Genomic DNA, 26008 nt, shown 5'->3' with positions numbered 1-26008 from the left:
CCTGCCCGTGGTGTGGCTCCAGGGGCAGAGGAAGAGCAGAGCAAATCTGACGCAAGACAGAGGCAGAGCAAAGCTCCAGCTCACAGAGCCGAAATCCTTCCATTTTCGTTTTTTGGCCTTTTGAGGTTTTCTTAATTTGTCTATTTTTGTTCCTCACCCACCTCCGCGCTGAATGTGATGAGCTCCTTGGCTGGAGAGGCAGGGTTTTAAGGAAGAGCACTGGCTGTTACAAAGCAGAGAGGCTCTTGGAAAAACAGCCTCTGGAGCAATAAACAGATTTGGTGCTGAAGGCTGTGAGGGACGGCTCCATCTGGGCTGCTGAGTCACGAAACCTACTGAAGTGAGATAAAAGCCAGAGGGCTCGGAGGTAAGGGAAGCTTCCTATTAGGGATTTTTGCTATTTTGGTCCAAACACACGACGACAGCAGCAGAAAACGAACAAAACCGAGCCAGGGTGGCAATGCTTTGGAGACTGCTGGCCAGGCGCTGGCAGCCGGGGGGTTAAAGCGGAGGCTGCTGCCTCCTCCTCCTCCTCCTCCTCCTCCTCCTCCCCCCCTGTGTCAGGCCAGCTGAGCTCACAGGCTGCTCCCAGCACGACATGGTGGCGAAGGCAGGGGGGCGCAGACCCCAACAGCTTCGCCTCGAGTTCCCCAAAGCCCACCCTGCTGCGAGAGAAGGGACCCCAGCCCGAGGTGTCCCCTCAGCCCCCCCTTGTCCAGCTCCGTGTGTGCAGGGAGGTCCCAGTCCCCAAAGCACGGGCTCAGCTCCAGCTCCATCCTGACACTGTCCCCTCCCCACGGGGACCACACCAGGTCCCCAGAGAAACCCTGCCATGTCCCCCCCACCATGCTGGCTAATTCCTCATGGGGACACAGCACGTCCCACCCCTAACAGAGCCCCCACCACGTCCCCACGCTGTCACATTCCCTCAGGGACCTGCCACGTCCCACATATATCCATCATGTCCCCACAGGGACTCTGCCACATCCCCATCCCCACAGGGCCCCCGCCATATACTCCTGTCACGTTCCCAGGGGGACCCTGCCACGTCCCTGCGAGAACCCTGTCAAGCCCCTAGGCTGTCAAATTCCCACGGGGACTCCCAGATGTCCCCACACTGACTCCGTAACGTCCCCAAAGGGACCCCACCACATCCCCACAGGGCCCCTGCCATGCCCCACACTTATTCTTGGCATGTCCCCACAGGGACCCCACTGTGCCCCACACATGCTCTTATCACATCCCCAGATGGGGGGTACAGACCCTGCCGCAACCCCAGAGGGACCTCTTCATGTCCCCAGACTGTCACACCCCCACAGGGACCTGCTGTGTCCCCTCATGGTCCCTGCCACATCTCTGTCCCCACAGGGACCCCACCACATCCCCACAAACTGTAATGTCCCCACGCTGACACCCCTACAGGGACCCTGTTGTGTCCCCTTATGGTATTTGTAATGTCCCCACATGGGCCCCACCATGTCCCCACAGATTGTGTAGTATCCCCACACACTGTAATGTCCCCATGGTGACACCCCTACATGGACCCTGGTGTGTCCCCTCATGGAATTTGTAATGGCCCCACAGTGACACCCCACAAGGATCCTGCTGTGTCCCCTTATGGCATTTGTTATGTCCCCACACACTGTAATGTCCCCACAGTGACACCCCTACGGGGACCCTGCTGTGTCCCCTCATGGAATTTGCAGCGTCCCCCCACACCACAATGTCCCCACAGGGACCTGCTGTGTCCCCTCATGGTCCCTGCCACATCTCTGTCCCCACAAGGCCCCCACCATGTCCCGACAGATCGCGTAGTGCCCCCACACACTGTAATGTCCCTATCGCGACACCCCCACGGGGACCCCTCCGCGTCCCCCCGCGCTCCCCACGCCCCTCAGCGCCCTGAGGGGGGGGCGGGCCGGGCGCCATCAGCTCCGCCCGGGGGGGGGCAGAGCCGGGCGGGCTCGGCCCCGCCGTAACCGGGCAACTGGCACCGGGCAACGGCCACCGGGGGGCGGGCGGGGGGCGGGCGGGAGGCCGGGAAGGAGGAGGGGAGGGAAGGGAAGGGAAGGGAGGGGAGAGGAGGGCGGCCCCGGTAGCGCCGCGATCAGGTGGCAGCGCCGCGACGGAGCCGGCAGCCGGCGGATAAAAGTGCTGCCCGCCGCCACGGAGCCCAAGCGAGCCCCACACGGAGCCCAGGTGAGGGGTTGCGGGGCGAGAACGCGTGTGTGTGGGGTGGGTTTGGGGTGGTGGGGAGCTGGGGGGGGGGTGCCCGATCCCAACCGAGCACCATCCCCCCCCCCCCCCCCCTCCCCGGGGCCGGGCAGCGCCGCCGGATCGCGGCTGAGCCCCCCCCCTCGGTGAGGGTCCCCAGAGGGTGGCTTGATTGGGACCGTGCCTGAGGGGGCACCGGGAGAGGGGGGAGAAGGCAAAACCCCGCTGCTGGCACCCAGCAGGACCCCCCCTCCAGCTCCGTGCCAGCTCTTCCCTCACGGCTCCGGGTGCTGTGGGGCACCCCCAGCCCTGCCTGGTGCCTATGGGGGTGCTGGCACCCCCTGGCACCCCACTCTTGGGGCACCCCGCTGCCCTACAGCCGGCCCCACAGCCCCGCCGGCTGCGTGCGCGGCCCTTGACTCAGCTCCCGAGCCGCTGCTCAGTGCCTGGCATGTTCAGTGCCTGGGGATTGCAACCTGCTCGACTGGACAGCGGGTGAGTCCTTGATCCCTGACGGATGCCCTAATATCACCCTGCGACTTGGGTTTATCCCGAACACGGAGGGATTAGCGCTGGCGAAATGTTGTCCCTGCTCGTGATACACCGGATCGGCTGTCCCTGCCCTGGCAGGGAGCGGATTCCTTCCCCCTGGGCCTCGCCGCCTCGCTCCAGGCATGCCGCTGCTCCCCAGGGCTGGGACGGGGCTGGTTCTGCCTTCACAGCACCACAACCCCAGTTCCCAAGCGGTGGGAGACCAGTCCCCGGTTTGGAGAGCTCATGGCAGCTCCCACCAGCAGGAATCTGCCACCAGGGCTTGGCTGGCAGAGCCCCGGTGAGGATCAGGAGGGTGGCAGCACAGCGGGTTGTAACCAACCTGTGCCCAACACAGCCCCTGCCATGTGTCCTTCTGCCTTGAGGGCCTTGGGCAAGGGCACGAGCAGCCCCGCTCCCTCTGGAAACAAAGGTGAAATCCCAGGGATTTCACCCAAACCCCAAGGGATCTGCTCCTGCCTCTCGCAGCTCCTCCGCGTTGGGCAGGACCACGCTGAGAGGCGCAGGGCTCAGCGCAGTGCCTGAACCCAGCTGAAAGCTCGGAGCTGGAGAGCTCAGGCTGGTTTTGTGTTCAGAAATAGGCTGTCTGTGGGGGGAAACAGTCCTTAAAATTGGATCTAAGGGGAGGGAAGACAAAGTGTGGAGCGCTGTACAAGAGGTCTGCTTGAGCATGTTTGGGGAGGCTGTAACAGCTTGGAGCCAGGCACCGCACAGTTGGGGTCCAGGTAGAAGGCAGGACGAGGAGAGCGAAGCAGCAGCCCAGAAGGCCCAGCGGTGCCATGGAGAAACCTTCCCAGCTTCCTACCACCGTGTCAGGCCCCAGAAAGATGTGGCCACCCCCTTCCTCCTGTGGGCAGGTTGTTTTCCCCTCGCCAGCCAGGTTCGTGCCTCAGGTCGGTGTGGGAGCTCCTCCCAACCCCGTCCATGGCCAGTCCCCAGCCTGGCCACGTGCGCGCTGAGTTACGGCTTCAAAGAGACGCTGAGCAACCACAACGCGAGCGGAAACGTCAACACCTAGCAGGCTGTGGTGTTTGGAAACAGGAAGGAAATCCCCAGAGCACGGCCCCAGGCCTCCAGCAGCTCGGGAAGCGAGCGGGAAGAGGGCAGCCGAGCTCGCTGCCCACCCGCACCCGGGCACCGCAGGCTCACAGGGCACCCCCTGGTGCCTGCCTGACCCCTCAGCTCCTCCTGCCCAGCTCCTCTCCCCTTTTAGAAAAGAAGAGCAGCCATTGGGGGGTGTTTCTCCCCGCAGGACAGCTCAGCAGGTGCCTCTGCATGCCCCAGCTCCCCACACCAGGCTGGGTTGCCCGGCATCCACGAGGGGCATCGCGGGCCCCAGCGAGCCGTGGCTTTCCCCCCTGTAAACATCGCAGCCCCCCGCACGGAGCGCGGCTGCGTGTCTCCTCCTGTTGGGAGCGGGAGGCTGAGCAGTAATTCAGCTGGCCAGGCGTCCCTATTCATGAGGGAAATTGGAATTCGCTCGCTGTCCCTTCTGCCGAGCGCCCGTCCATACCAAGCCGAGCGCGCGGAGCCTCGAGCTCTGCACCAGCAGCCCAGGGGGTGCTGGCCCCGGGCTGCTCGCATGGGAAGCGCCTGCTGCTGCATGTAAACTCGATTTCCAGCTAATTGATTAAAATCGGCCTCCCTTCCTGTTACCCTAAGCAACCCCATTGATGTGCTCACAAAGTGACCTCATTCCTTACAGCTGCTGCGGGCAGGAGGCCGGGCACAGCCAGCCCGCTGCCAGCCCCGCTCGCTTTCTTTGCCTCCAGCTCGTGCTTTTTGCTCCTACAGCCCCTGCTGAACCACCGCAGGGCCTTGGGATGAGTCCACAGCCCCTGCTGCCCTTCCCTGAGGGGGATCCCTCCAATCCCTCCACCCCAGGCCCATCAGCCAGGTTCACCAGGGAGCGTTGGGGCTGCCCAGGGAAGGCTCAGAGTGTGCACCAGTTGGCAGAGCCCCTGGAAAGGTCCGGGCGAGCGTCAGCATGGAAGTACCGCACGATTTCCAGGGAGCGAACTCACAGCTGCCTTCAATTTTATGGGTTTTGAAGTGGGCCAGCGGGGACAGTGCCAAGCACAGAGGTGCTCCCCCAGCGCACAGCTCCGCCGCGTCAACGAGAGGCGAAGCCTCCAGCAGCATCCAGGAGCCGAGCAGCCCTGGTCCTGCGAGCAGCCAGCCCGGCCCCGTGTCGTTCAGAGCTCCAAGGAGGTGGTGTCCCTCTTAGCTGGGGCAAGGCAGGGAGCTGGGGAGCTTCTGAGCTCCGCCTGCAGCCCAGGTGCCGTCACCTGGAGCCAAGCAAGCCGTGTGCTTCAGAGCAGGGAATCTCTCCCCGCTTGCTTTGAGAGCAGAGGATTAGAGAGCAGTCCCTGGTGTTCAGCTGATGGCACACCTGGCACCGCGCACAACTGTAGGAGCCGGTTCACGCCTCCTCAAGGCTTCACGCTGGTTTTTAGGGAGGTTTCGTGCACCCAACCCAAGTTTTTAAGCAAGGTGCAGATGGCCACGCTACTGGCCTGGCCCTGCAGGGGAGCCCCCCACCTCTTGCTCCGAGCAGCAGACACCGAGCGCAGCGCGTTGGATCACGCCAGGAGCTCCAAAATAACAGACAGCTTTCTTTTTTTTTTTTCCCTTAAAAAAAAAAAAGACTGTTTCTCATGCATAAAATCAGCCTGCTGGTTGCCGAGGGAGACCTGTCCCCGAGCAGAGCAGCTGCATCGCCCAGCAGTGCATCAATCCCCGCGCTCCGGGTCGCAGCGGCTCCCACCTCCGTCCTCCCCAGCAGCCGGGAGGGCTCCCCCACGGCGAGGGCTCTGCGTGGAGCTGGCAGGCCCCAGCTGCCAGGGGAGAGGAGAGGAAGCAGAGGCGAGGAGGAGGTGGCAGGGAGCGGCGAGGCGCCCGTGGGCAGGCAGCCTCACGTGGGAGACGGCAGCGAGCAGGGAGAGGCGTGCAGGCAGCGGGAGCAGCAGGCAGCGAGCAGGGACCTTGGCTGCTGGAGCAGGTAGCAGCCCTTCCTTCAGAGCCTTCCAGAGCCTCAGCCACCTGTGGGTTGTTGGTTTTTTGGTTTTTTTGTTTTCTCCTGCTGCTGTTTTGGTGCTGGGAGAGCAGCGAACAGGGGAGCCGCGCTGCGTGGATGCGCCCGGCCGGGTGAAGGCAGGCACTGCTCACCCCTTGCCCCATCCAGCCCCACCCAGGTGCTGATGACAAACCCTTCCTCCCCGCTCCTGAGTCACAGAGGTGCCTCCTGCGTCCCTGCTGGCACAGCAGGGGCCTGGCAGCCTCCACACACAGCGGCAGAAGGGGCAGAGCAGCGCTGGGCGTTCAGCAGTTAACCCGCGGGCATGCCCTGATGCTCTGGGAACACCACCAGGTTTTGCTATTCCTCGTTAACCCCTCGCACATTCGCTCAGTGCATTACCCTGCCTGAATGCCTTTCCTCGGGTTGCTGAGCCCAGGACCTCCTGCAGCCGAGCCCTACAAGCCTCTCGTGGAGGGGAGCTGTGCGTGGAGCCCAGCACCGAGCCTCTGGAAAGGCAGCTGTGTGCATGGGGCACCCGGTTGTGCTGGGTGCTGTGCAGGCAGCTGGGCCTGCCCAGAGCTTCGGGAGGCAGATTTTATCTGATTTAACATCTGACAGCTTCCACCCCGTGCTTGCCCAAGAGGGTAACGTGGCCTGCCTGTAGGAATCGGCACGGCACGGGGTTCCCTACAGGCACGAGGTGCAGCTGAGGCATCCTTTGTCACAGCCACATCTCCCCCTACCCTTCCCATTTCCCCTTCCCAACCCAAACTGCTCATCCCTGCGGTGACGGGGGCACGCTGCTGGCTCTCAGCCACGCTCCCGAGAGGGGCCTGGGGCACCCACAGCTCCAGGAGCACGGCCACGGACAGACAGAGGCAGCGGAGCAAGCGACTGCCGAGGGACGGGAAGAGGAGCAAGAAGCCAGCAGGTTCAGCACATCCTCGCTGCCCAGGGCTGCCCGACGGCCCCAAACCCACTTCAAGCTCCCCTGGACGCGGTACGAGCGAGGCCTGACCCCGGAATGGCTGCAGTTTGTGCTCTCTGCTGAAATTTATTTTAAACACCGTTCTCCGAGACCATTTCCAAAGCAATTTTCTGTTCAGCCTGGCTAGGAAGAGCCCTGAGCAGACTCATTCATTCAGCGCCTGCAATATTGACTCTTCTCTTTACTGCAGCATTAGAAAGCATTTGTCATCTCTAAAATGAATAACTTTACCTCTCCTGGGAAGGGGGAGAAGCTCGCTTCAGTACTGACATTTCATACACCCAGCCCACAAACCTGCCTCGAATCCCAGATGATGCTCCGGGAAAGAAACCGGGGGCTCCTGCTCCTCTGCCTTTTGTGGGGAAAGCACGGCTCCTGCTTCCCCTCGTCCTCCCCGAGCGCTCAACTCGCTGGGACACCTCTCGGGCCCTGCCACCCGCTTTGCTCCGCGGTGTCCCTGCTGTCCCCAGCGCCACGCAGCCCTCCTGAGGCCTTCAGGGAAGAGCAGAACACCGAGAGCAGCAGCAGGGGCTGGAGCAGGCCCAGCCACCCCTCCGGGGATCTGGCCACCGAGCGAGGCATCTGCAGGACCTCAGCCAGCCCCGAGGGAGCCGGGGAGGTGCTGGTGCCTGTGCCGGGTGTGTTTTTACCACGCTGCTGCCACACAGAGCAGTACCTGCTGCAAGCCTCGCTCCAGTCACTTAGGAACAAGTCAGTGCCTCTGCTCTCAAGCTAAAAGAGCCCTTAAAAATCATCCAGAGCAACAAAGAAGTCAGAGAAAAGCCACCCAGCAGCCCCAGAATAAGAGGCATGAAGTTCAGGCTTGCCAGCTCATTGTCTGCAGCCCAGTGAGCGAGGCCCTCTCACGGCCTAGAGACCGCAGCGTGCTTCGCTGTAACCTCTGCCTGCGTTTGCCTCAGCCTTCGGAGCTTCCAGAGGTGTTTCCAAGCCTTTCTCAGGAGGTCCAGGGACCAAGAACGTTTGCCTGGGGGAATTTCAGCCTTCATTAACAGAGCTGTGTTTTGGGAACTGAAGCGAGAGGAGGAAATCCAAACTCTGCAAGATCTGGGACAGGAGACCCACGAGCGCTGCCAGCAGCGGCCTTTCTGAGGGAGCAGAGCATCTGATATTCAAACCACCACACAGGTGCTGTCTTATCACTTCTGAAACCCCTCTCACTGCGAGAGGAGCCGCTCTGCCATCAGGAAACCAAGCTGGTGTCTCACCCAGCTGCCCCACGGAGCCGGGCACAGGCAGCCTCGCAGGGCTCAGCTTTCACAGGCTCCCCTGGGGATCTGCCATGGAGGAACCACACAGCTCAGCCTCTGGGTACAGCAAAAACAGCCACGGTGCCCGACACGAGCTCGCCAGACTCACCCCACGCAGCGATGCAGTGTGCTGGAGGCACCAGGCGAGGAGATCCTGAGGAGATCCAGTCCTGGGGCAGCAGCGAGGTCCCTGCTGCAGCAGGAGCTGGGCAAGCAGCACCACAAACCCCTCCTGAGGGGAGCTGGAGGCTTTGCAGACCAGGGTTATCTCCGGGCTGTAATTACCCAATCACTTCCCCCATCCCTCGTTAAGCAGATGAGGGCAACAGCAGAACCCTCCGGTCCCTGGACCCCAGGGACCCCGTGCCACTGGGGCTGGGGAGCCCCAGGACCCCACTCGGGGTCCCCAGCGGGAGGAGCAGCAGCAGCAGCAGCCGGTGTCTGTGGCTGGGGAAGCGCATGGCAGAGCCTGGAAGGGGTTTGCTGTGGGTCAGGGCTGTTGCAAGATTAATTAGCCTGTTAATTGGAATCAGCACAGCGATGAGGGTGCCGTGGCAGGAACACCTGGTGGCAGCCAGCCCACCAGCGAGCCTCGCTGCACCCCGAGCCTCTCCTCGTGCGTGTAGGGAACAAAAAACCCCGGTGCTGAGCTGGCAGCGGGGAGCTCTGTGTGCTGGGGACCCTGCTGCCACCCTGGCACTGCCACACAGGTACGTGTGGCTCGTTTTTTCAGCTGGTTCCCTTGCCTTTTTGTTGTTGTTTTGCCTGGAGCAGTGGTTGGGAAGAGCCGTGGGGCTCCTTCCCTGGGAAGTGCTGCGTGGAGAGGGGCAGCGCTGGGTCACAGTGGGGCCGTGCCAGGAGGAACGGGGCGCCCTAAGGAAGGCAAAAGGCATTTCGTGGGAGCGAAACAGCAGGCTGCAGGGAACCTGTCAGAAGCTGGCTGGGGCCAGGCGTGAGCATTAGGAGGAAACGCAGCTCCCAGGGCAGCTGAAGCCTCTCAGCGCCACCTGAAGCAGCCGTGCCGCGATCAGCCCCTCGGAGCCCCTCCAGCCTGCCCCGGGGAGGTGGCACGTAGCCGAGACGTGGGCCTGCGGGCACCCTGCCTGCGCTCCCAGCTGGCCCCAAAACCACCCGGTGCCCTGCTGCTGTGAGCGGGGCTGGCACTGCCATCCCTTGTGTCGCTCCTCCTGGCTGAGCGGTGCCCCTGTACGCGGGCAGCTCGCTGCCAGCCCCGGCGGCTGCAGAGTTTGCCGAGCGAGCCCAGCCCGGCACATGCAAATGCCCGGATAAGTCGGTGCCTGCCAACAGGAACCGCGTTATGGAAAGCAGCGAGGCCCTTCCCAAGGCGCCCCGAGTGCCCCGAGCCCCCGAGGGGCTGCAGCGAGCGCCTGCGCGGCCGGCTCCAGGCAGGAACGCCACCGGCTGTCACAGCCCCTCTGCCAAACCTGACCCTGCTCTCACCGCTGAGGCCATCCGCCTCGTCCATCTTAACGTTTTTAAGACCAAAAGGTTCTCCCTGCTGGCTTTTGACACGTTAAATCTCGTCTTTTAATCAAAATACAAATCCTCGGGCTGAGGAGGAAATGTGCACAGCGCCGGGGAGCGACGTACCCTGGCACGGAGCGCAGGAGGGCAGGATCACAGTGAGGAGGGCAGGATCACACCAGCACCACGTGGAGCTGGGGCTGCAGGACCCCGCGGGGACACGGCTGTCACCTGCAGCCCCACGGGGCCAGCAGCACGCACCGACCGGGGCTGGCTGGGGCCTGGGGTGCAGCAGAGGCTGCCTTCAGGCTCACATCTCCTCCAACGGCGACGCTTTGTGCCCAAGGACTGTTGGCGTAACAAAACGCACCCTTCTCCCCACCGCCTGGCACCTGTGGATGAAACCAGGGCTGGCACAGGGGGCTCAGGCGCTGTGCGGTGCTCCCACAGGTGGGGTGAGCCCCGCGGGTGGGCCTGGGGGCTTCTGAGCAACCCGTGGAGCTGTGCCCTCCCGTTTGCTAAGGCCACATCCCAACGGGACCCAGCTGCAGCGTGTTTGCGGGTCACCTCCACGCTAAGGCTTCCCAGCCCTCCCGGAGGGAGGCGTGGAGCTCAAAATCCTGTTTGGCTTTGCCTTCTGCCTGCTCCCAGCTCCACCAGAGCTCCCGGCCCGCCCTGCCTGCCGGCAGCACCACGGCGAGCGTGCACGCCGCCTGCCCTGCACCCGCGGCCCCAGCTTCGCTTCCCCTCGCTCCGTGTCATTTCCTTCCTCATTTTTTGGCCACACGCAGGGAAGCTGAGCCCTGTCCTGCTGTCCCCAGGGGCTCGGTGGCCAGCCGTGGAGCGGGGCTGGCTGCTCGGGGCTGCTCCGGGGGCAGGCGTTGCTCACGCTCTCCCTGCGTGGGCTCGCGCTCCTGCAGCGCATCCCCGCGGGCGGCTCTGCCGCTGTTCCCGTGCTGCGCCCACGCTTCTGGGATTTGTTCATTTTGGGCTAGCTGGAGGAATACAGGAAGGGGATGCTTCCCCCAGCCCTCTGCTTCCCTGTGGAGGGATGCTGCAGCTCTTGGCACCAGCTCGGCCCCTTCACGCTTCCCCTGCGATCCCAGCGCCTCTCCTGCTGGTGCGGTGCTGGGGACGGGGAGCTCAAAGCACAGCCCTCACGGGGGGGTCCCAGGGGAGAGAGCTTCGGGCACTGCCTGAAGAAATGCAGACCCACCCCAGGGCTCTGGGGGTAGGAGAGAGCTTGGTGGATGCTGAAGGCAAGGGTATTTTTGTAAGGCTTGTGATGGAAGAGGAAAACCCCAAACACTTCCCAGGTGTCCTGGGTGCAGGAAAGGAGAACTTAGAGTGAATTCCTGGGATCCTGGCTGGGCCCACAGCCTGTTAACTCCCACCTTTTCTTCTCTTCCCAGCTCAGGGCTGGACACACTCCGCGGGACATCCCAGCATCAGCAGCCCTCCGTGTCCGGGTGCCGGTCGGTGATCTGGAGCAGCTTGTTTCGGAGTGTAAGTGCCCAAATCCTCTGTGCTGTCAGTAACAGACCTCTGGGGAGGGATTTCCCATGCTCCAAGACCTCCATTCCTTTGGAAAAACACCACGTTCACCGCTGCTCCGGCGGGGTGGCTGTGGTGGGGGGGCTGCAGGGGAACCTGGGCGCTCGCAGCTGCAGCAAAAATCTTTCCTGGCGGGGCACGAACCCTCGCAGCGCCCGCACTTGGGGCCCACGGTTTCAGGAGCTGCTCAAGTAGCTGCCAGCAGGGAACAAGCCACAGAGGAGACTGTGTTATGCTCGTTAAGTTACCATACTGCACATGCATGCCAAAAATGTGCTGGCAGCGCTAGCGGCCGCTGCTGAGACCTGCCGGCGTTTCCCAGGGCCCGGGCCGCCCGCTGCGCCGTGGTGTCAGGGTGTGCGAGCTGCAGGCAGAGCCTTTCAGCCCTTTGGGGGGGCCCAGCTTGGCTCTACCCCCACCTCGGCCTTCCCTGGGAAACAGGGAAGGAGAAAACAGGTAGGGAAAGCAGCAGGGAGAGGTGGCACCTCTGGGAACCACCACGGTCCCCTGGGGCAGGCAGCGCTGCTCTGGGAGCGCTGAGGGCTCCGAGCCCCGGCGCTGGCTGCTGGGGGCAGGCACCTTCTGCCCCCGAGCACCACCCAGAGCCCTCCACAAGGAGCCCGAGGGCACCGCGGGTGGGCTCAGACATGGCTGGGAGGTGCAGCAGCAGCTCCGCACCCCCCGGGCAGTCCCAGCTGGAGACGGCGCAGGTAGAAGTGACTCGCAAGTTATTAATGCTCCGGGGCTCGTCCCCATGCTTACAGCTTCTCCGCTGGCTTTGGGGAAGTCCTAAAGGAGTAGGAGATGAAAGCAGGTATTTTGTTTTGAACTCCGGCCTTTGAAATAGCAGGAGTGCCCAGATCTCATCCTTCCTGGGGCCCGCAGCAGGCGAACCCAAGCCTGTGCAGAGCGTGGCTCTCTCCAAAACATTCGTCAGGCATTACGGCAGCAGGAAAAGAGCCTCCCTTGTCCCTACCTCTGCTTTGGTTTTACTCTCGGCTTCTGACAGAACCAGGTCACTCTTTCCACACTTCCTCAGCCTCGCGGAGAGCCGATTAGCGATGAGATGGACATGACTCACCGCCTTTTCTAATGAGCAACTTTCCTATGTTTATGTATTTTGGCAGGGCCTCTCGTATACCTAAAAAAAGCAGGGTGGCACTGGGGAGAGGGCAGGGTAAATTGCTGGCATCTGTATCCAGCCTGAGCCTCTCACCATCCCCTTGGACTCCAGCCAGCTGTGAAGTTGCTGCTTTTGAATGTGAAAAAGGTGTAACCAATCTCCCATGCGCTAATCTGGCTGAAATTCTGTCCGGGCCCACAGGTAGGCTGCCTAAGCCCTTGACGAGTAATTGGACCCAATTAGGCTGGAAGATTTTTTTTGCTTTGTTTTGTTAATATCTGTCCTGGCAATGCCTGGGGGCCCCCTGGTAACAAGCACTGCACAAACCCAGAACAGCCTTACCCTGCCGAGGTTTGCCGAGTGCACAGCGGGGCGAGTGGGGTTTTCCTTCTCTTGCACAGACGTGGTCCTGGTGGATGGCCACCCGCTCACCCGGCCTTGCTTGTGTTTTGCAGTGACCAAGCGGTGGAAGCTCTCGCTGCCCTAGCCCCGCCAGGCCAGACAATCCTTCCCTTGGCTGAAGATCCCGTTGGATCCCTTCCCATAATGGAAGTGTGAGTGCCAAGATCCTCCATGACCTCCAGAAGCCACAACTCCTTACCGAGAACTCTGATGGCTCCACGAATGCTCTCTGAAGGTGCCCTCGGGGGCATCGCCCAAATCACCCCCTCGCTGTACCTGAGCCGGGGCAGCGTCGCCTCCAACCGGCACCTGCTCCTGTCCCGGGGGATCACCTGCATCATCAACGCAACCATCGAGATTCCCAACTTCAACTGGCCCCAGTTCGAATACGTGAAAGTGCCTTTGGCTGACATGCCCAACGCCCCCATCTCCCTGTACTTCGACAGCGTGGCCGACAAGATAAACAGCGTGGCGCGGAAGCACGGGGCCACCCTCGTCCACTGCGCGGCCGGCGTGAGCAGGTCGGCCACGCTGTGCATCGCCTACCTGATGAAGTACCACAAGGTGTCCCTGTTCGAGGCATACAACTGGGTCAAATCGAGGCGCCCCGTTATACGCCCCAACGTGGGCTTCTGGAGGCAACTGATAGACTACGAGAGGAAGCTGTTTGGGAAGACGACGGTTAAAATGGTACAGACACCATATGGCATCATCCCAGACGTTTATGAGAGAGAGAGGAGACCCCTGATGCCTTACTGGGGAATTTAATGGGACTGCAGGCAGGAAGCACAACAGAAGGGACACGCTATTCGGAGTCGGCCAGACTGGAGACATTCCCTTCTCTTTCTACAGCCAACTTTGGTTCTTTACCATACAGCAGAACCTCAACTGATTCTCACCTCACTAACCTGCAAGGCCAACGGTTCCCTTCGACGCATTTCTCTCTACAGGGATTCCCCATCCATATTTCTCTGATTTAGCAGAACGAGGTCTCCTTATAAGTTTATTCTCCTTTCATAAACCTTCCCTCTCTTTTTAGTCAGTTTATTAGTATCCTACGAGGAAAGGCCTAAGAGGCATTTGGCAGAGTTGATGAACAAAGTGCGCTTTGTGATGCGGTAGCCTGGATATTTCTTTAATAGCTTGTTTGCTTCCTTGCAAAATCCTGTAGTGGCTAGGGAGCGGCGCTAGCACAGAGCGAGGGAAGTCCTGCTCTAGGGCAGGGGGTTTTACCAAGAGCCAGGAAGGAAGGAGTGGAGTTGTGTTGCTAGTGCTGGTGTTTTCTTTAACAGCTGTAGTGACTCTCAGTATATAGTGTTTGAGATCTTTAGTCAGCTCTTAATCTGTATTAAAAGTCAAAAAGAGTGAAGTCAGTCCGTGTCAGCCACAAGCAAAATAAAATCTGAAAGATTGGAATCAAAATAAATACAAAGTCCTTTTTCACTCATTCCATGCCGGGGCAATAGTCCTGGAGTACACTTACACTTCTGAAAACCACTGGTGTTTTTTGTGGGTGGAAAGTAAACAGAATTTGTCCACGTGTGGCTCAAGACAGACGTGGGAGGTTAACCCTTCCCGCACTGACCAGCCAAAGAAACGTTTAGGAAACTGTGTGCATGGCCACCTTCCAAAAGGGCTGAGCTGTGTTTTCTAATGTTCAATCAACCAGTAAATTGGAAGTAGGTAAATCCGCTTGATTACTTAGCTCTAAGTACGGTCGTGATCTGCCTTAGCCCATTTCTAAAACACTTCATTATGTCCTCAAGGTTATGTTGCATTCTAGAATTATTCTGCACAAAGAGGCGATCTGTGAAACCTCCCGGACGAGGATGGCTTTATGGAGAAGGCTTTGCCTTGTTCTGTTCGCGAGGAGAAAGATTCCAACCTGAGAAGTGGGAGAAACCTTCCCGTGGTGTAACCACTGCGAGCCGAACACCGCTCCTCTCCCCGCGCACAGCGGGGGCCGGGTTTCGTTAGCACATCACCAGAACAAAGCAAGCCCCTTCCTCAGTGAGACGTTTGTGTCCTCTGCTGCATCTCAGAAGGAGGAGTACGCAGATTGCTGGATGCTGAGATAGCTATCTGATTTAAATGAGATTCTATACTTGTAAAAAAAAAAATCAATAAAGATTAAACAAGAACATGTGTTGGCTTCCTATTCAGAACTGTGCTAATGTATCTGAAGTAACAGTGGGAACACGGTGTAATCCTGAGCAGGGGCTGGATACGAGTCTGGAGCTTAGTCCTGAGCAAAATAACGTGATCTGTGCCAGTCACTGGGCTGATCTGTTCTCAGTCCATCCAGGGGGCCTGCAGTTCCTGACCAGCACCATCAGGACAGCCAGGCAAGTCCTTTGGCTATTCCAAAATCAGTTACTGCAAATTCCTCGATACTGCAAAGTCCAAAAGGAGTTTCCTACATGCAACTACAGCCCCTTCCACCTAGAAACCCTTCTTTTACCTAGGGTGCACTTGGACAAAACTGCAATTGAAAAAGCCAAAGTACTTTAGCACAATTTTTCCTAACATCAGTGGATGCATCTCAGAGCAGTCCTGCACCGACAGAGGAAGTCTTTTTCCCACTGAAATGAGTGAGGTTTTTTTGCCATGAGCTGTGACTTGGTCAGGTTTTGCTGGTTGTGTCTCTGGGCAGTGCAGTGACAAGCAGAGTGCCCATGGAAGAACTGCATTCTGCTCATCTTCCTCCCCAGTTAAACTGCACCAGGGCAATGGTAAGCAAGAAAATGAACGAGAGATTAAAAATGAAGACTGATAATTAGTCTGCAGACATTCTGAAAGCATGACGTATTGGAGGGGAAAAAAATCTACTTTCCAAATTAAATACCTAAAAATTGACCATGTATAATTTAACAATATTATAATATTAATAATATTGTTTTATAATATAATTACCTGATAAAGCACATCACGAAATAAAGAATTCATTAATAAGAAATACCCAGCAAAGAGTATATTATGGAGAATTGCCTCGGTATTAATAATAGTTACCGGTATTTCTCTGCACAAATTCCTCGTTCCAAGAGCAGGTATTTACCTGAGTGTTTTTCCCCTCAAAATCCATTTTTTCATCACGCATCCGTAAACTTACAGAGACCAAAGAGGAGAGCACAGCACAGCTCAGGCTGCGGTAAGCACACCTGCTGGGCTCCAGGGAAGCCTCGTTCCTCCTGCTACCCATTCTGGAAAGCGCCCACCTGCGATTGTTTCAGAGTGGTTGGATGCTATTTGGTGAGGCATCTCGCAGATATGAGCCATGAAGATGACTTTGAATACACAGCTTCACGTGAGGCCCTTTTGGTTGAGCTCTTTGAGTTTCTCCCGAGCCAGAGGATGTTTCTCAGCCCTGATGCCACCCGGGGAGCGCGGTGGCAGCTCTGGTCCTGCAGGCAGGGCCAGGTTTTGTCCAGCTGCAGCCCAGAACAAGCCCCTCCATGGCTCTGTCGGGAATGAAACGGGTTCTTTATTGAAATCGAGGTTTGAATCCCAACAACAGATTTGTAAGTCACTGCAAGAATTAAGGGAGCGAACAATTGACTAAAAAGTCAATTAATAACACTTTTCCTCCTTGGATTTAAAATGTCTGCAGTGACTCCAGCACAGCGCAAACTGAAACAGCTCCAACACCTAATCACAAAACCACTTCTGGAAGACAAATAGCATCTCCCCAAGGGGGAGAAAAAGGAATCACAATACGAAGAGACGTTTTCTGACCACTTTTCTTCATAAAATTATGACATTTATCTTTTAACATTGAGAACTGGAATTAAATACCGGCCCGGAGATCAAAAAAATCTTTCAGAAAAAGCAGTTAGTACAATAGCAGCTTTTATTGAAAAGGCAGTTTTTGTTTCAAGTTTAATTAGTCTGACATGAAGCTAACTAGAAAACAGCATTCGTTGGGTTTTACCGAGCTCCACTCGCCCCTCGTTTCTGCTGCACCACTCTCAAGGAGCTGCTGAAAGCAAACCCAGGTGAAGGGAAGCTGCTGCCGGAGCTGAAAATTCAGAGGAATGTTCAAGAGCAGGACGTAACAATTCCCACGCCACAAATAACCTCCCAGCTGCTACACAGCAAACACAACAAGCTCGCGAAGGTACTCGAAACAAAACGCGACAGCGGCCGGGCAGGACACAGGCTGGAACAGTTGGGTTGCTCCCGAGCGCTCCTGCCACCGAGGAAAAGCCAAAATGCACTGAGATAGCACAGAAGCATCAGGAACACAACTGGGCAAAACGATATAAATTAAATCAAGCAAAGGAACAATCTCTTACAACTCCAAATATACACAAATACATAGAAAAATCACTTTTCATAGGTAATCCCAAGGCAGCTCCAGAGAACACACACATTAAAAAAAAAGGAAGAAGAAAACCAGGTTTCTTTTTTTTTTTTTTTTTTCCTAAGGAAAGAGTACATCCAGCAAGAGGAGCTGTATTTATCAAATTCAGCACAGCCAAAGCAGAAGGCAGCATGGCCATTAGCCTGTATGCAAAGGAGGCAGGGGAACACGGTCTGGTACAATGCACTGTAGAAAATCCTGTAACCTTGGATACAGATTGCAAGGACAGCGGGCTCTGGCTAGCAGTGCGATGGCTGAGGAGATGCTGAATGCAACAGTGAGTCATTTTAATGACTGGGGTATGGGAGGGAAACGATCCTCGTTGTGCAACGCCTTTATCAAGGGGATCTGCATGTAAAACATTTGATGTATTCCCATGACGTAAAGGTGTTCAGAACAACGGCTCCTGCTTGCCACGAACGCATTAATATTGCCTGCTGCTCTCCCTTCTGTAGGGAGCAAGTGCCTGGCAGTGTCATACTTCAGTAAGCTCTGCTGCAATTATAATTGTAAATGTCGATTCCTTACTTTTATGGGCCAAAAGCCACACCGGCTACAGCTTAGAGAGGGAACTTGCTTAATAAGTACGTGGCAGGAAAAACATCACTGGAAAAGGCTTTTATGACAGCACATCTCCTACTGCATTTGAAATATTGGTTGCTTTAAGTTTCACATTGTGGCCTTTTTGTGTGTGTGTGTGTGGCATTCTCTTTTAATTAGAAAAGAACACGTACCCGGTTAAGTGTTGAGGAGCTGTGGTGGAAGCCCGTGCTAACAATAAATTCCCTTTTCCCAATATAGCATTTTCATAAGCAGCAGCAGCCTTTGCGTCAGCCAGATACAAAAACCACTCGACAAGTCCCCTTGCTAGCAGCAAGGCGAGGCGTTTGCTTGAAGCCAGACAATGCTTAAGTGCTTCTGTAGCTCAGCGTGCAAAGGCAAGTGCTGGCTCACTGTGCTGTGCAGCCCCCGACCATCAATGGGAGCACTTCCACTGGTACCCAACAGCCCCTAATTACGAGGGAAACCGATGGATGTGGTCAACAGCTATGGTGCAGGCTACTGGAACTATTTCACACCTAATACACGAATTAGAGAGCAAGCAAAGACTGACTACTGACTCTTTTCTTTTTTCTTTTTTTTTTTTTTTCCCTTTTTTGATAATTACTGGGCAGCAGAAGGCAAGCAGTCACTGTCGCACTATTGACAATCTGCCACTTGATTAGCTTGAGCTTGCAACTGGAGGCACAAGTTGCTGAGTTTATGAATAAGCTAATTTCAGGCAGGAGAAAGATTTATTTTAATTTGGGTAAACAAGGGGCCGGACACCTAACACTCTTATTAGCCAAGATTCTTTAATTTGGCATAATTAATTGTGTAGTATAGCTAATTGTTCTTTTTTTTATTTTTTTAATCACAGACTGGCTGAGGCTGACAGGGACCTCAGGGTCCCTCTGGTGTCACCCCAGCCCCACGTCCAGGGGGCTGCTGGAGCTCTCCCAGAGGAGCCCTCGGGCTCCTCGGGCAGCCTGTACCAGGGCTGTGACACCTGCAGTGTTTTTTCTGATAGCCTCCTGTGTTCGTTTGTGCCCACTGCTTCTTGTCCAGGCACTGGACACCACCAAACAGGGTCCTCCCTGCAGGTGTCTATAGGCATGGATGAGATCCCCCCGAGCCCCCTCTTCTCCAGGCTGAACATCCCAGCTCTCTCAGCCTCTCATAACAGGAGAGGTGCTCTGGTCCCCTGAGCATCTCGGTGGCCCTCCACTGGGCTCTTCCCAGTATGTCCAGGTCTCTCTTTTACTGGGGGACCCAGACCTGGGCACAGAGCTCCAGGTGAGGCCTCACCAGCGCAGAGCAGAGGGGAACGAGCACCTCTCCGGACCTGCTGGCGATGTTTTGCCTAACGCAGCCCAAATACCACTGACCTTCTTGGCAGCAAGGCCACGTTGCTGACTCGTGTTGCCCATGGGCTTGTGACAGTCCAGTTTGCTCAAGTGTTCCCTGACCTTATCTTCTTCCACCAAAGAGAGGGCAATCTTCCTCTTTGTAATTTTGATTTCAGCAAATAATTACTTGTCAACGTCAGCTACTCGCAATGAAGGCAAGACTAGCTTGAAGAAGCTGTCGATATCTTTGGAGAAAAGAGATTTTCTAGAGAACCGAGTTAAACTGAAGTTAAAGAACGAAGCAAACTGAACACGGTGTATAGTGGTAAGGCTCTTAAAATAACGCCACGAAGCTCCCAGTGGGTTTAAAGTTCTGTAACTATCACTGAGCTGATGGCACTGTCTTCACATTGAAAGAAAGAAGCGGTTACTTTAAGTTTATGGGCAACACTTTGTGATGGTCTATCACACTAATCTCTTCCTATCGGATAGGTGTACCTGCCATAAGCAACAAAATGACAGCCTGCCTCAAAAAGCAGTCTGCTTAAGCCCAATTTTCGGCGTTAGATCACACCCACCTGCAGTAGGAGCTAAGGGCCTCCTTGCACTGCCAGTTCTGAGTCAGGAAAATGTTCTCACTGACAGCACCGGATTGCACAAGTTAGCTGCATGCGTCCCATCAGGGGAAGCAGGTAACACACAAAAAAGGGACTATGTACAGGAGCAGACACGCAGTATCAGCGGAGTCCAGTTTTCAGCAGTGATGCAGCCACACAACTACCACAGTGTCAGAAGCATAACAAACCACAGCTGTAGTCCAGGACAAGTGTAAGAGCAGACATTAGCCAGTATTTACAACAGAACAGCAAAGATTTCTAGTTTTAAAATCCAGTTGCCCGTACTAAAGAGTCCAGATATGATAGAGAAAATTTAAACAATTTTTCCATGTTCTTAACCCCCAGTACTAACCAGTTAAGCATATGAATACTTTATAATAATTTACAATTCAGAACAGTTGAAAATTTAAATAAACAAAGGCTCTCTACAGTCTAATTCCTTCCAAGTCAGTAATTCATTTTGCCTTGGAAGTTACCATGACATGTGCATTGTATGCATTGTAATAATGTAGCAGCAAATATTTAAAGAAAAATATCATGATCCAGCCACCCAAAACATTAAGAAAAGATTTGTTTGCAAATATGTAGTCTTTAAGTGTCACTTCCATGCAAGTCAGTCTAGCATTTCAGTTTGTCTTGGAAACTAGGTGCTGTCCTCTCACAGAGGTCTGTACACTCCGACAGCAGACTGGCTTTTTGTTTGTTTGTTTCACAAAGACCTACCCGCTTTCATATTGAGAAAGAAACGCCACATTTTGTGCCACTCCACCTTTTTTTTCTGGTTGTTTCTGAAACCCAGCCATTTCAAGTACAGTTCTTCACGGGGAACTTCCATATGCGAGAGTGGCTTTAATCCACTGTTGCACAGAAATCAAAACAAAGCATTTCAAACCCTAGCCACAGCTCCAAGAAGCCTTTCCACTTACTCTATCGCACCACTGACCCCAAGCGAGGTGCATTTTCAGACCCGATACTCCACCTTCAGTGTGACCGCTTTCAGAGCAGGTCAGGCAAAATAAGACCCGGAGGCTTTGGCTCCACGCAGTTGATCCAGAAGTTTGCACAGCTGGCGTGGTATTGGTGTCCTCCATATGCCAGCTTAAAATTATCCGTTTCTGAATTAAAGGCCTAGAATAACAAGAATTGAAACAAGTATGACAGTCTTATCTTCTCCAGGATATCAAACAGAGTGGAAAATGGCTATCGCAGAGGCGTTCACCCCCAGATGGCACAGCATGGCAGAACCTGGCCCCTCTCACTCTGAATGAGCCATCTCCACTTGCAGAAGCAGAGCAGGCAGACAAATATTTCAGTTTAGTCTGCAGAAATGTTTGCAGGTGGACAAAGCCTTCAGCCACCACACCTGATGGTGCTCAGTCTGCTACACGGTGTGTGAGAGGGAGCCTCTCGATGGGTATTCTCTCATCTGACACCTGGTAACTAACTCATCTTGTTTCGTGTGTCCTCTAGGAAACAAAACCTTGTTCTGCTGGCTATCGCATTTATTTCACAGGGTCAAATTCTGCCATAACTTAGGCAGGTGCAATTCTTGATATTAGCATTATCCTACCATGCTGCTGGCTCAGGTTGGTCCCTTTTTTTCTGGTAATTGAATCTGCTTTACAATAGGAGCGCATGAAGCCATGAACAAGCTTAAAACATCTCAATGTATGTTGCTAGGAGATACTGCTTAGATGTGATGGGAAAACGATTTTATTTTTTTTTTTAAATAAATCTAGGCTCTTGGGGATAACGTTGTTTTTTTTTTCTTCCAGTTCAGAAAGAGAACAGTTAACAGCTGTTTCTACTTCAGCAGCATTCCCAGTGCTTCACAGCTACCTATTTAAAAAATATTCTAAACCTGTTTCCCACACTTTGGATTTCCTGCACAGACTTCTACAAATGCCATTGCCTACTCCATATAGCCAAAAGGCAATACTTGTAGCAAAACCCCTAGAGTTCCCCACCCTTCTGCAACAGACACACAGGCAGCTACAAATTGAGAACCTCGCTGCGGTGAGTTTTCTACCACACAACAGAAGTAGCACAAAACCAGAAAGCTATTCACGAGAAACAAGCATGCAGACAAGACAAAAGGGAGGCTCTGGAGCATGTTAGTTGATCGGATCAGGTATTACAGTCACAAAAAATGACTAGAAGAAAAGGATTCATGATTGGTACAATTGAGAATGACAGCTGAAGGCCAGTTTGCAGTTCAGCCTTTCACACTCAACTAGGAATGATTCTATAAAGAATTTTTTACAGGTTCATACTTTTCTAGGAAGCTCTTCCACAGGTTTCTCTTCTTTCTGAAATAACGTTGAAACCAAAAGGTCAGCAAAACTGCCGATATACATTAATTGGTTGGCATAATTACTCTGTACACATCCTGGGATTCCCTCCCAGCTCTACTAATTGCAATAGTCCCCTCCTGGCAATCCGCAGAGATGCATTGCATAAAAGAAAGTCATTAAAAGATTTATATCTGTATCTGTATATATATTTTTTCTCAGTATCCCAGTTCTTTCCTGTAATGAAGAATTTAACTTTTCAACCTTTTTCTCCACATCCATGTCACACCCAAAGCCCACTGAGTTTAGGCCACTGACTGGTCTGAGTCCCATCTATTGATCAGATTCTGCCTTTGCTTCCAGTTACAAATTACAGCCATGAAAATTTGTAAATGTACCCCAAGCCTAAATGGAAGTCAAAACTGTAAATAAAAATGAGTTTAATGATAGAGGCCATGATACTTACTTTACTTCTTGAATCCACATTTAGGAGGCACACTCCACAGGCAAGATCTTGGGCATTTTTAATCCCTGGACGCAGCATACAAGAAGAGAAATCCAGTGAGTTTTCATCTGGCTAAAGAAATGAAACAGTAAAATTTAGGCATTTTCAATGACTGAAAAAAATCCAGATATGATAAAAATTATTTTTCTGGTTGTAGCAGAGACTTATGGCATCACACAGGCAACAAGTCAGAGGTGACGTTACATTTTCTCAAACCGATGCATGATTTAATCAAAGCCATTAGTATGCATTTGCAGTCCTGCAACGCAGTCTCCATCAGCATTAATTTATAACACTCCGGCTCTTGAAAAGGGGTTAGACTACAAAGGAAATAATTCTTAAGTTCCATGTTCCCACATCAAAAAGGGAAGAAATTTCTGAGGGAAGAGCCCGGGCAGCTGCTGCTACATTTCAACTGCAGCGTATTAAGAACTGGATGCAGATAAACAGCGGGTATGCACCAGCTATTTGTGCAGCTGCGAGGAAACGAGGCGCTGGCCAGCACGGCTTCCACTGGTGTTTGAAGTGGTGTCCGTATCTGTGTTTATTGTCCTGAATTCCGTGTTACTGCCTGATCAAAAAGGGCAGTTGTTATTCTTTCTGAAGGTTTTTTTTCCTGAATCTACAGGATGGCACAGCAGTACCAAACGGGATATTAAGATTAACCAAACCACGTAAGAATTAAGGTCACCAGCTATTTCATGCCAGACAAGCTCAGGTCCAACGGAGGCAAAGATTGGGAGAATAAGCCTGCAAATAATCAACTTTTCTGGTACACAATCTTAAATTTCAGCTACAAGATAAACGGTTACAGAAAGCTTTACATATGCATGCTATAAAGCTGTTGAAGTATTTATTGCTTGAAGGCAGTAGCACAATTAAAAATAATGACTAGAAATGCGAGAAACAAACAAAATGTGTGATCATAAAACACACGTACTCTTTCTTAATCCATAGGCTAGGTATGCTGATCACACTCCCCTGCTGAATGGCTGGAGAATAATTGGAATCCTGAAAAAAGCCCTTTAATCTCTAAGTAGATCAATCAAATTAATAAACACACTCTAATATTTGTTTACCAAACGCACGAGTGAAGCAAATGAGAAGGTCGTCCTGTAATTTGCAATGAAAAACCACAAGGCTGTGCATAAAATTACTTTGCAACAAAATCCTTTAAAAGATAAAATTAACCTTTCCCAGAGCGTGCCTCTGAGCTGGGCTACTTCTCTGCACCGTGTGGGATCTGTGACACCGGGGGAAGGCACGGTTCCACATGGTTCGGTATTCCACGTGGAGAAGAGAAACAAAAAAGGATGATTTTGAGAAGTATCGGAGTCAGGAGTCTCTTCAGTAATTTCCGCGGCACTGCACATGTTTGAGAAGCTGTTTGCAGCTCCAAGCGTGCTTAACTTTTAGCTGGACTGCTAAGGAGAATGTAGCACAGACCTTAAAGGTAATCCCTGTAATCTGCCAGGGAAAAGTACTTTAGGAACTAAATTTTAATCTACTTGTTTTAAACCAAGAGAGGCTCCTGGTAGCTTTTTAGATTGTCACCATCAACAATGCCAGATTTCAAACGGATGAGTCCTCGTCTATCAACCTCACCTGCCAGGCAGCAAAATAGCTTGGCAGTGTAAGTTTCATATTCTGACAGGCCTTGTGTAACACTGGGGGTTACCAAAAGCACCTGCTTGGCATCGCTGCGTGTAATGAGAGATTTGAAGTGTGCAAGAGGTGTGTAAAAAGGGACTGACACAATACCTGCTTTGCTCAAGGTGGCTGTTTGAGGCAGAAACCAGGTACCTGGGGGCTCGTTTACAACCAGCTGCTTGCTGAGGAGCAAAGATCTTTAGTGGCCACGGCTGCATTGCAGGAAGGAAGCCACAAATTAAAGCGTTCAGGGAGAAGATAACACAGCAATGATCTAGTTATGGGTGCTTGATGTGAAGCACTGATACTAGGGATTGGAGACTCCTCAGCTATACACTGAATTAAAGAGATCCATTACACAAGACTGTATCAAGCACCCTCATAAGGATGATTCCCTAAGGATATGAGTTCTACCATGGTTAAAGGAAGTCATTTTGCACATATTTCTGTGTGAACGTTGCAGGAGCTAAGTGAAAGATACTTAATGGCAAGTTTATTTTCTTGCTTTCCAGTTGTATCTATTCTGTACCAGGCCCCTACACAGCCCTCTTTTTCACAGTTCCTTTGAGCACCCTTCCCATCTGGTGCTCCGTCACCTAAAGACCAGTGCTCAGACAGCCCCCCACCGTCTCTCCTTGTGTCTATGCAGAAAGCTCTCGAGCTCCTACCAGACTGTCTCAGAGCAACTGAGTCTTTTTTGGCAGTTCTATTGCAAGGAGGAAGAACTATTTAGTCTGCAGTGGGAACCAAAACAAACTTAGGCATTTCCAAAATCCAGAGAGAAAAGAAAACAGTTCAGTTATTCCTGTGTTGCTACATGGCATGCTCCTGTACTGTTAGCATTAGAACTGGCTGCAGGGATGTTTCACTGACAAGGTAAATCCACACAATTCTGGCTTCACATAATGGCTTATAAAATTTCACTAATTTTCCCTTGTTAGAGAGGTCCACAGACACAGAGGGTATCACATCCTTAAGTTACTAACATAACGCAGTATTTGCACATAAGTAAGTTTTCTTACACAGAGCTTTAAACTAGATTTTACAAACAAGTGTATTTCCATTTTGCAAGAGGAAAAAGAAAAAAAAGAAAGTTAGGACACCCCATGAAGTCATTTTACACATAATTATGAGGTTTCTGCTAGTAAAGAGATAACTTATTTCTGGCCTTACCGTTAAAGCAGCAAGTGACATGAAGCTTATTAGGTTGTTCCATACTTTGTCAATATCCTTCAGCAGCTGTTGGAGTTTCTCGCTACAGACAGCTGTTGCTTTGATACCCAGTTCAACTCTCTTTGTTACTCTATAGACTTCAACAACCCCTGTTGAATAAAACAGAGCAAAGAAACACAGATAAATTCACTGCAGGAACAAGATTCCTGAAATTGTGGCTCAAAAATAGCACAAAATAGGCACAGCATATTAAAGGCGGTCATGGACTGTTTTTTCTAAGTAGTAGTTACATTATTTAGCAGCAGTTGTTGCTCATCTTTTCAATACAGGCATAGATTAAACTAAAAAAAAAAACACAATTTGGGGAAAAATGATTGTACATTAGTATAGGAGAACATTTAATGCAAGAGAGGCACTAAATTAAAACATACCTAGTAAATATTCCATGCCTTGAGCAGACTGGATAACTTCAGTGCAAACAGATGAACTGCTTATTCCATTTAAGGTATCATTTGCTTTCTTTATGACCTGATGGAAGTAAGATTCATAAAAAGGTGGTGTTATTTACCTTAAAATAATTACTACAAACAAAATTGTCACCAACAGAAATCGTTACACAAAAAAGGAGGCAAATTAAATGACTGCTATATTCAGTCTCATGATTTTGTACATTCATGCTGTAAGTCTAAGTAGATCAGGGTAAAAGTATGAACATTTAAAACCTTAGTGCATTCCCACCAATGTTTTCATTACTAAAACAGTAGTTTTGAGTGTATGCATGCATTGCTATTTAGTTTAATAATAGCATTCAGATTTTTTTTTTGCATTTTAGTATTAGACAGTAAAAAGAAATTTTAAGGAAAATTACTCTGGCTGTGAAATACCTGACACACATTACCAGAAAATCCATGACCTCTC

General features: G+C 53.0%; 2 protein-coding genes across 10 annotated transcripts in view; one reads left to right on the top strand and one right to left on the bottom strand.

Annotated features, from left to right (window-relative positions):
- Window positions 1-343: 343 nt before the first annotated feature.
- On the top strand, window positions 344-14746 carry DUSP14 (dual specificity phosphatase 14). Of its 2 annotated transcripts, none has more exons than XM_068656282.1 (3): window positions 344-367; window positions 10939-11032; window positions 12659-14746. In XM_068656282.1, exon 3 carries the CDS (start codon window positions 12777-12779, stop codon window positions 13371-13373), a length of 597 nt encoding a protein of 198 aa, XP_068512383.1. In that variant the 5' UTR covers window positions 344-367; window positions 10939-11032; window positions 12659-12776; the 3' UTR covers window positions 13374-14746. The 2 variants fall into 2 exon arrangements, with proteins under 2 accessions (XP_068512383.1, XP_068512382.1); XM_068656281.1 differs by lacking the exon at window positions 344-367 and adding an exon at window positions 2041-2199.
- Window positions 14747-17663: 2917 nt separating this feature from the next.
- SYNRG (synergin gamma) overlaps window positions 17664-26008 on the bottom strand; it is a 40368-nt gene continuing 32023 nt past the window's right edge. For 4 of the 8 annotated variants that reach the window (XM_068656271.1, XM_068656276.1, XM_068656277.1 and 1 more), the window contains 5 exons: window positions 25522-25618; window positions 25091-25239; window positions 22229-22339; window positions 21745-21780; window positions 17664-20599 (listed from right to left, as the gene is read on the bottom strand). In XM_068656271.1, coding sequence (XP_068512372.1) covers window positions 20468-20599; window positions 21745-21780; window positions 22229-22339; window positions 25091-25239; window positions 25522-25618 — 525 coding nt within the window. In that variant the 3' untranslated portion in view covers window positions 17664-20467. The remainder of the gene's footprint in view (window positions 20600-21744; window positions 21781-22228; window positions 22340-25090; window positions 25240-25521; window positions 25619-26008) is intronic. The other 4 variants (XM_068656275.1, XM_068656279.1, XM_068656272.1 and 1 more) reach the window with 3 other exon arrangements.

This window comes from Anas acuta, chromosome 19 (genome assembly GCF_963932015.1).
Source record: "Anas acuta chromosome 19, bAnaAcu1.1, whole genome shotgun sequence".
Classification (NCBI taxonomy): Eukaryota; Metazoa; Chordata; class Aves; order Anseriformes; family Anatidae; genus Anas; species Anas acuta.
The sequence above is the reverse complement of the archived record's forward strand: the minus strand, read 5'-3'. Positions and strand labels throughout refer to the sequence as shown.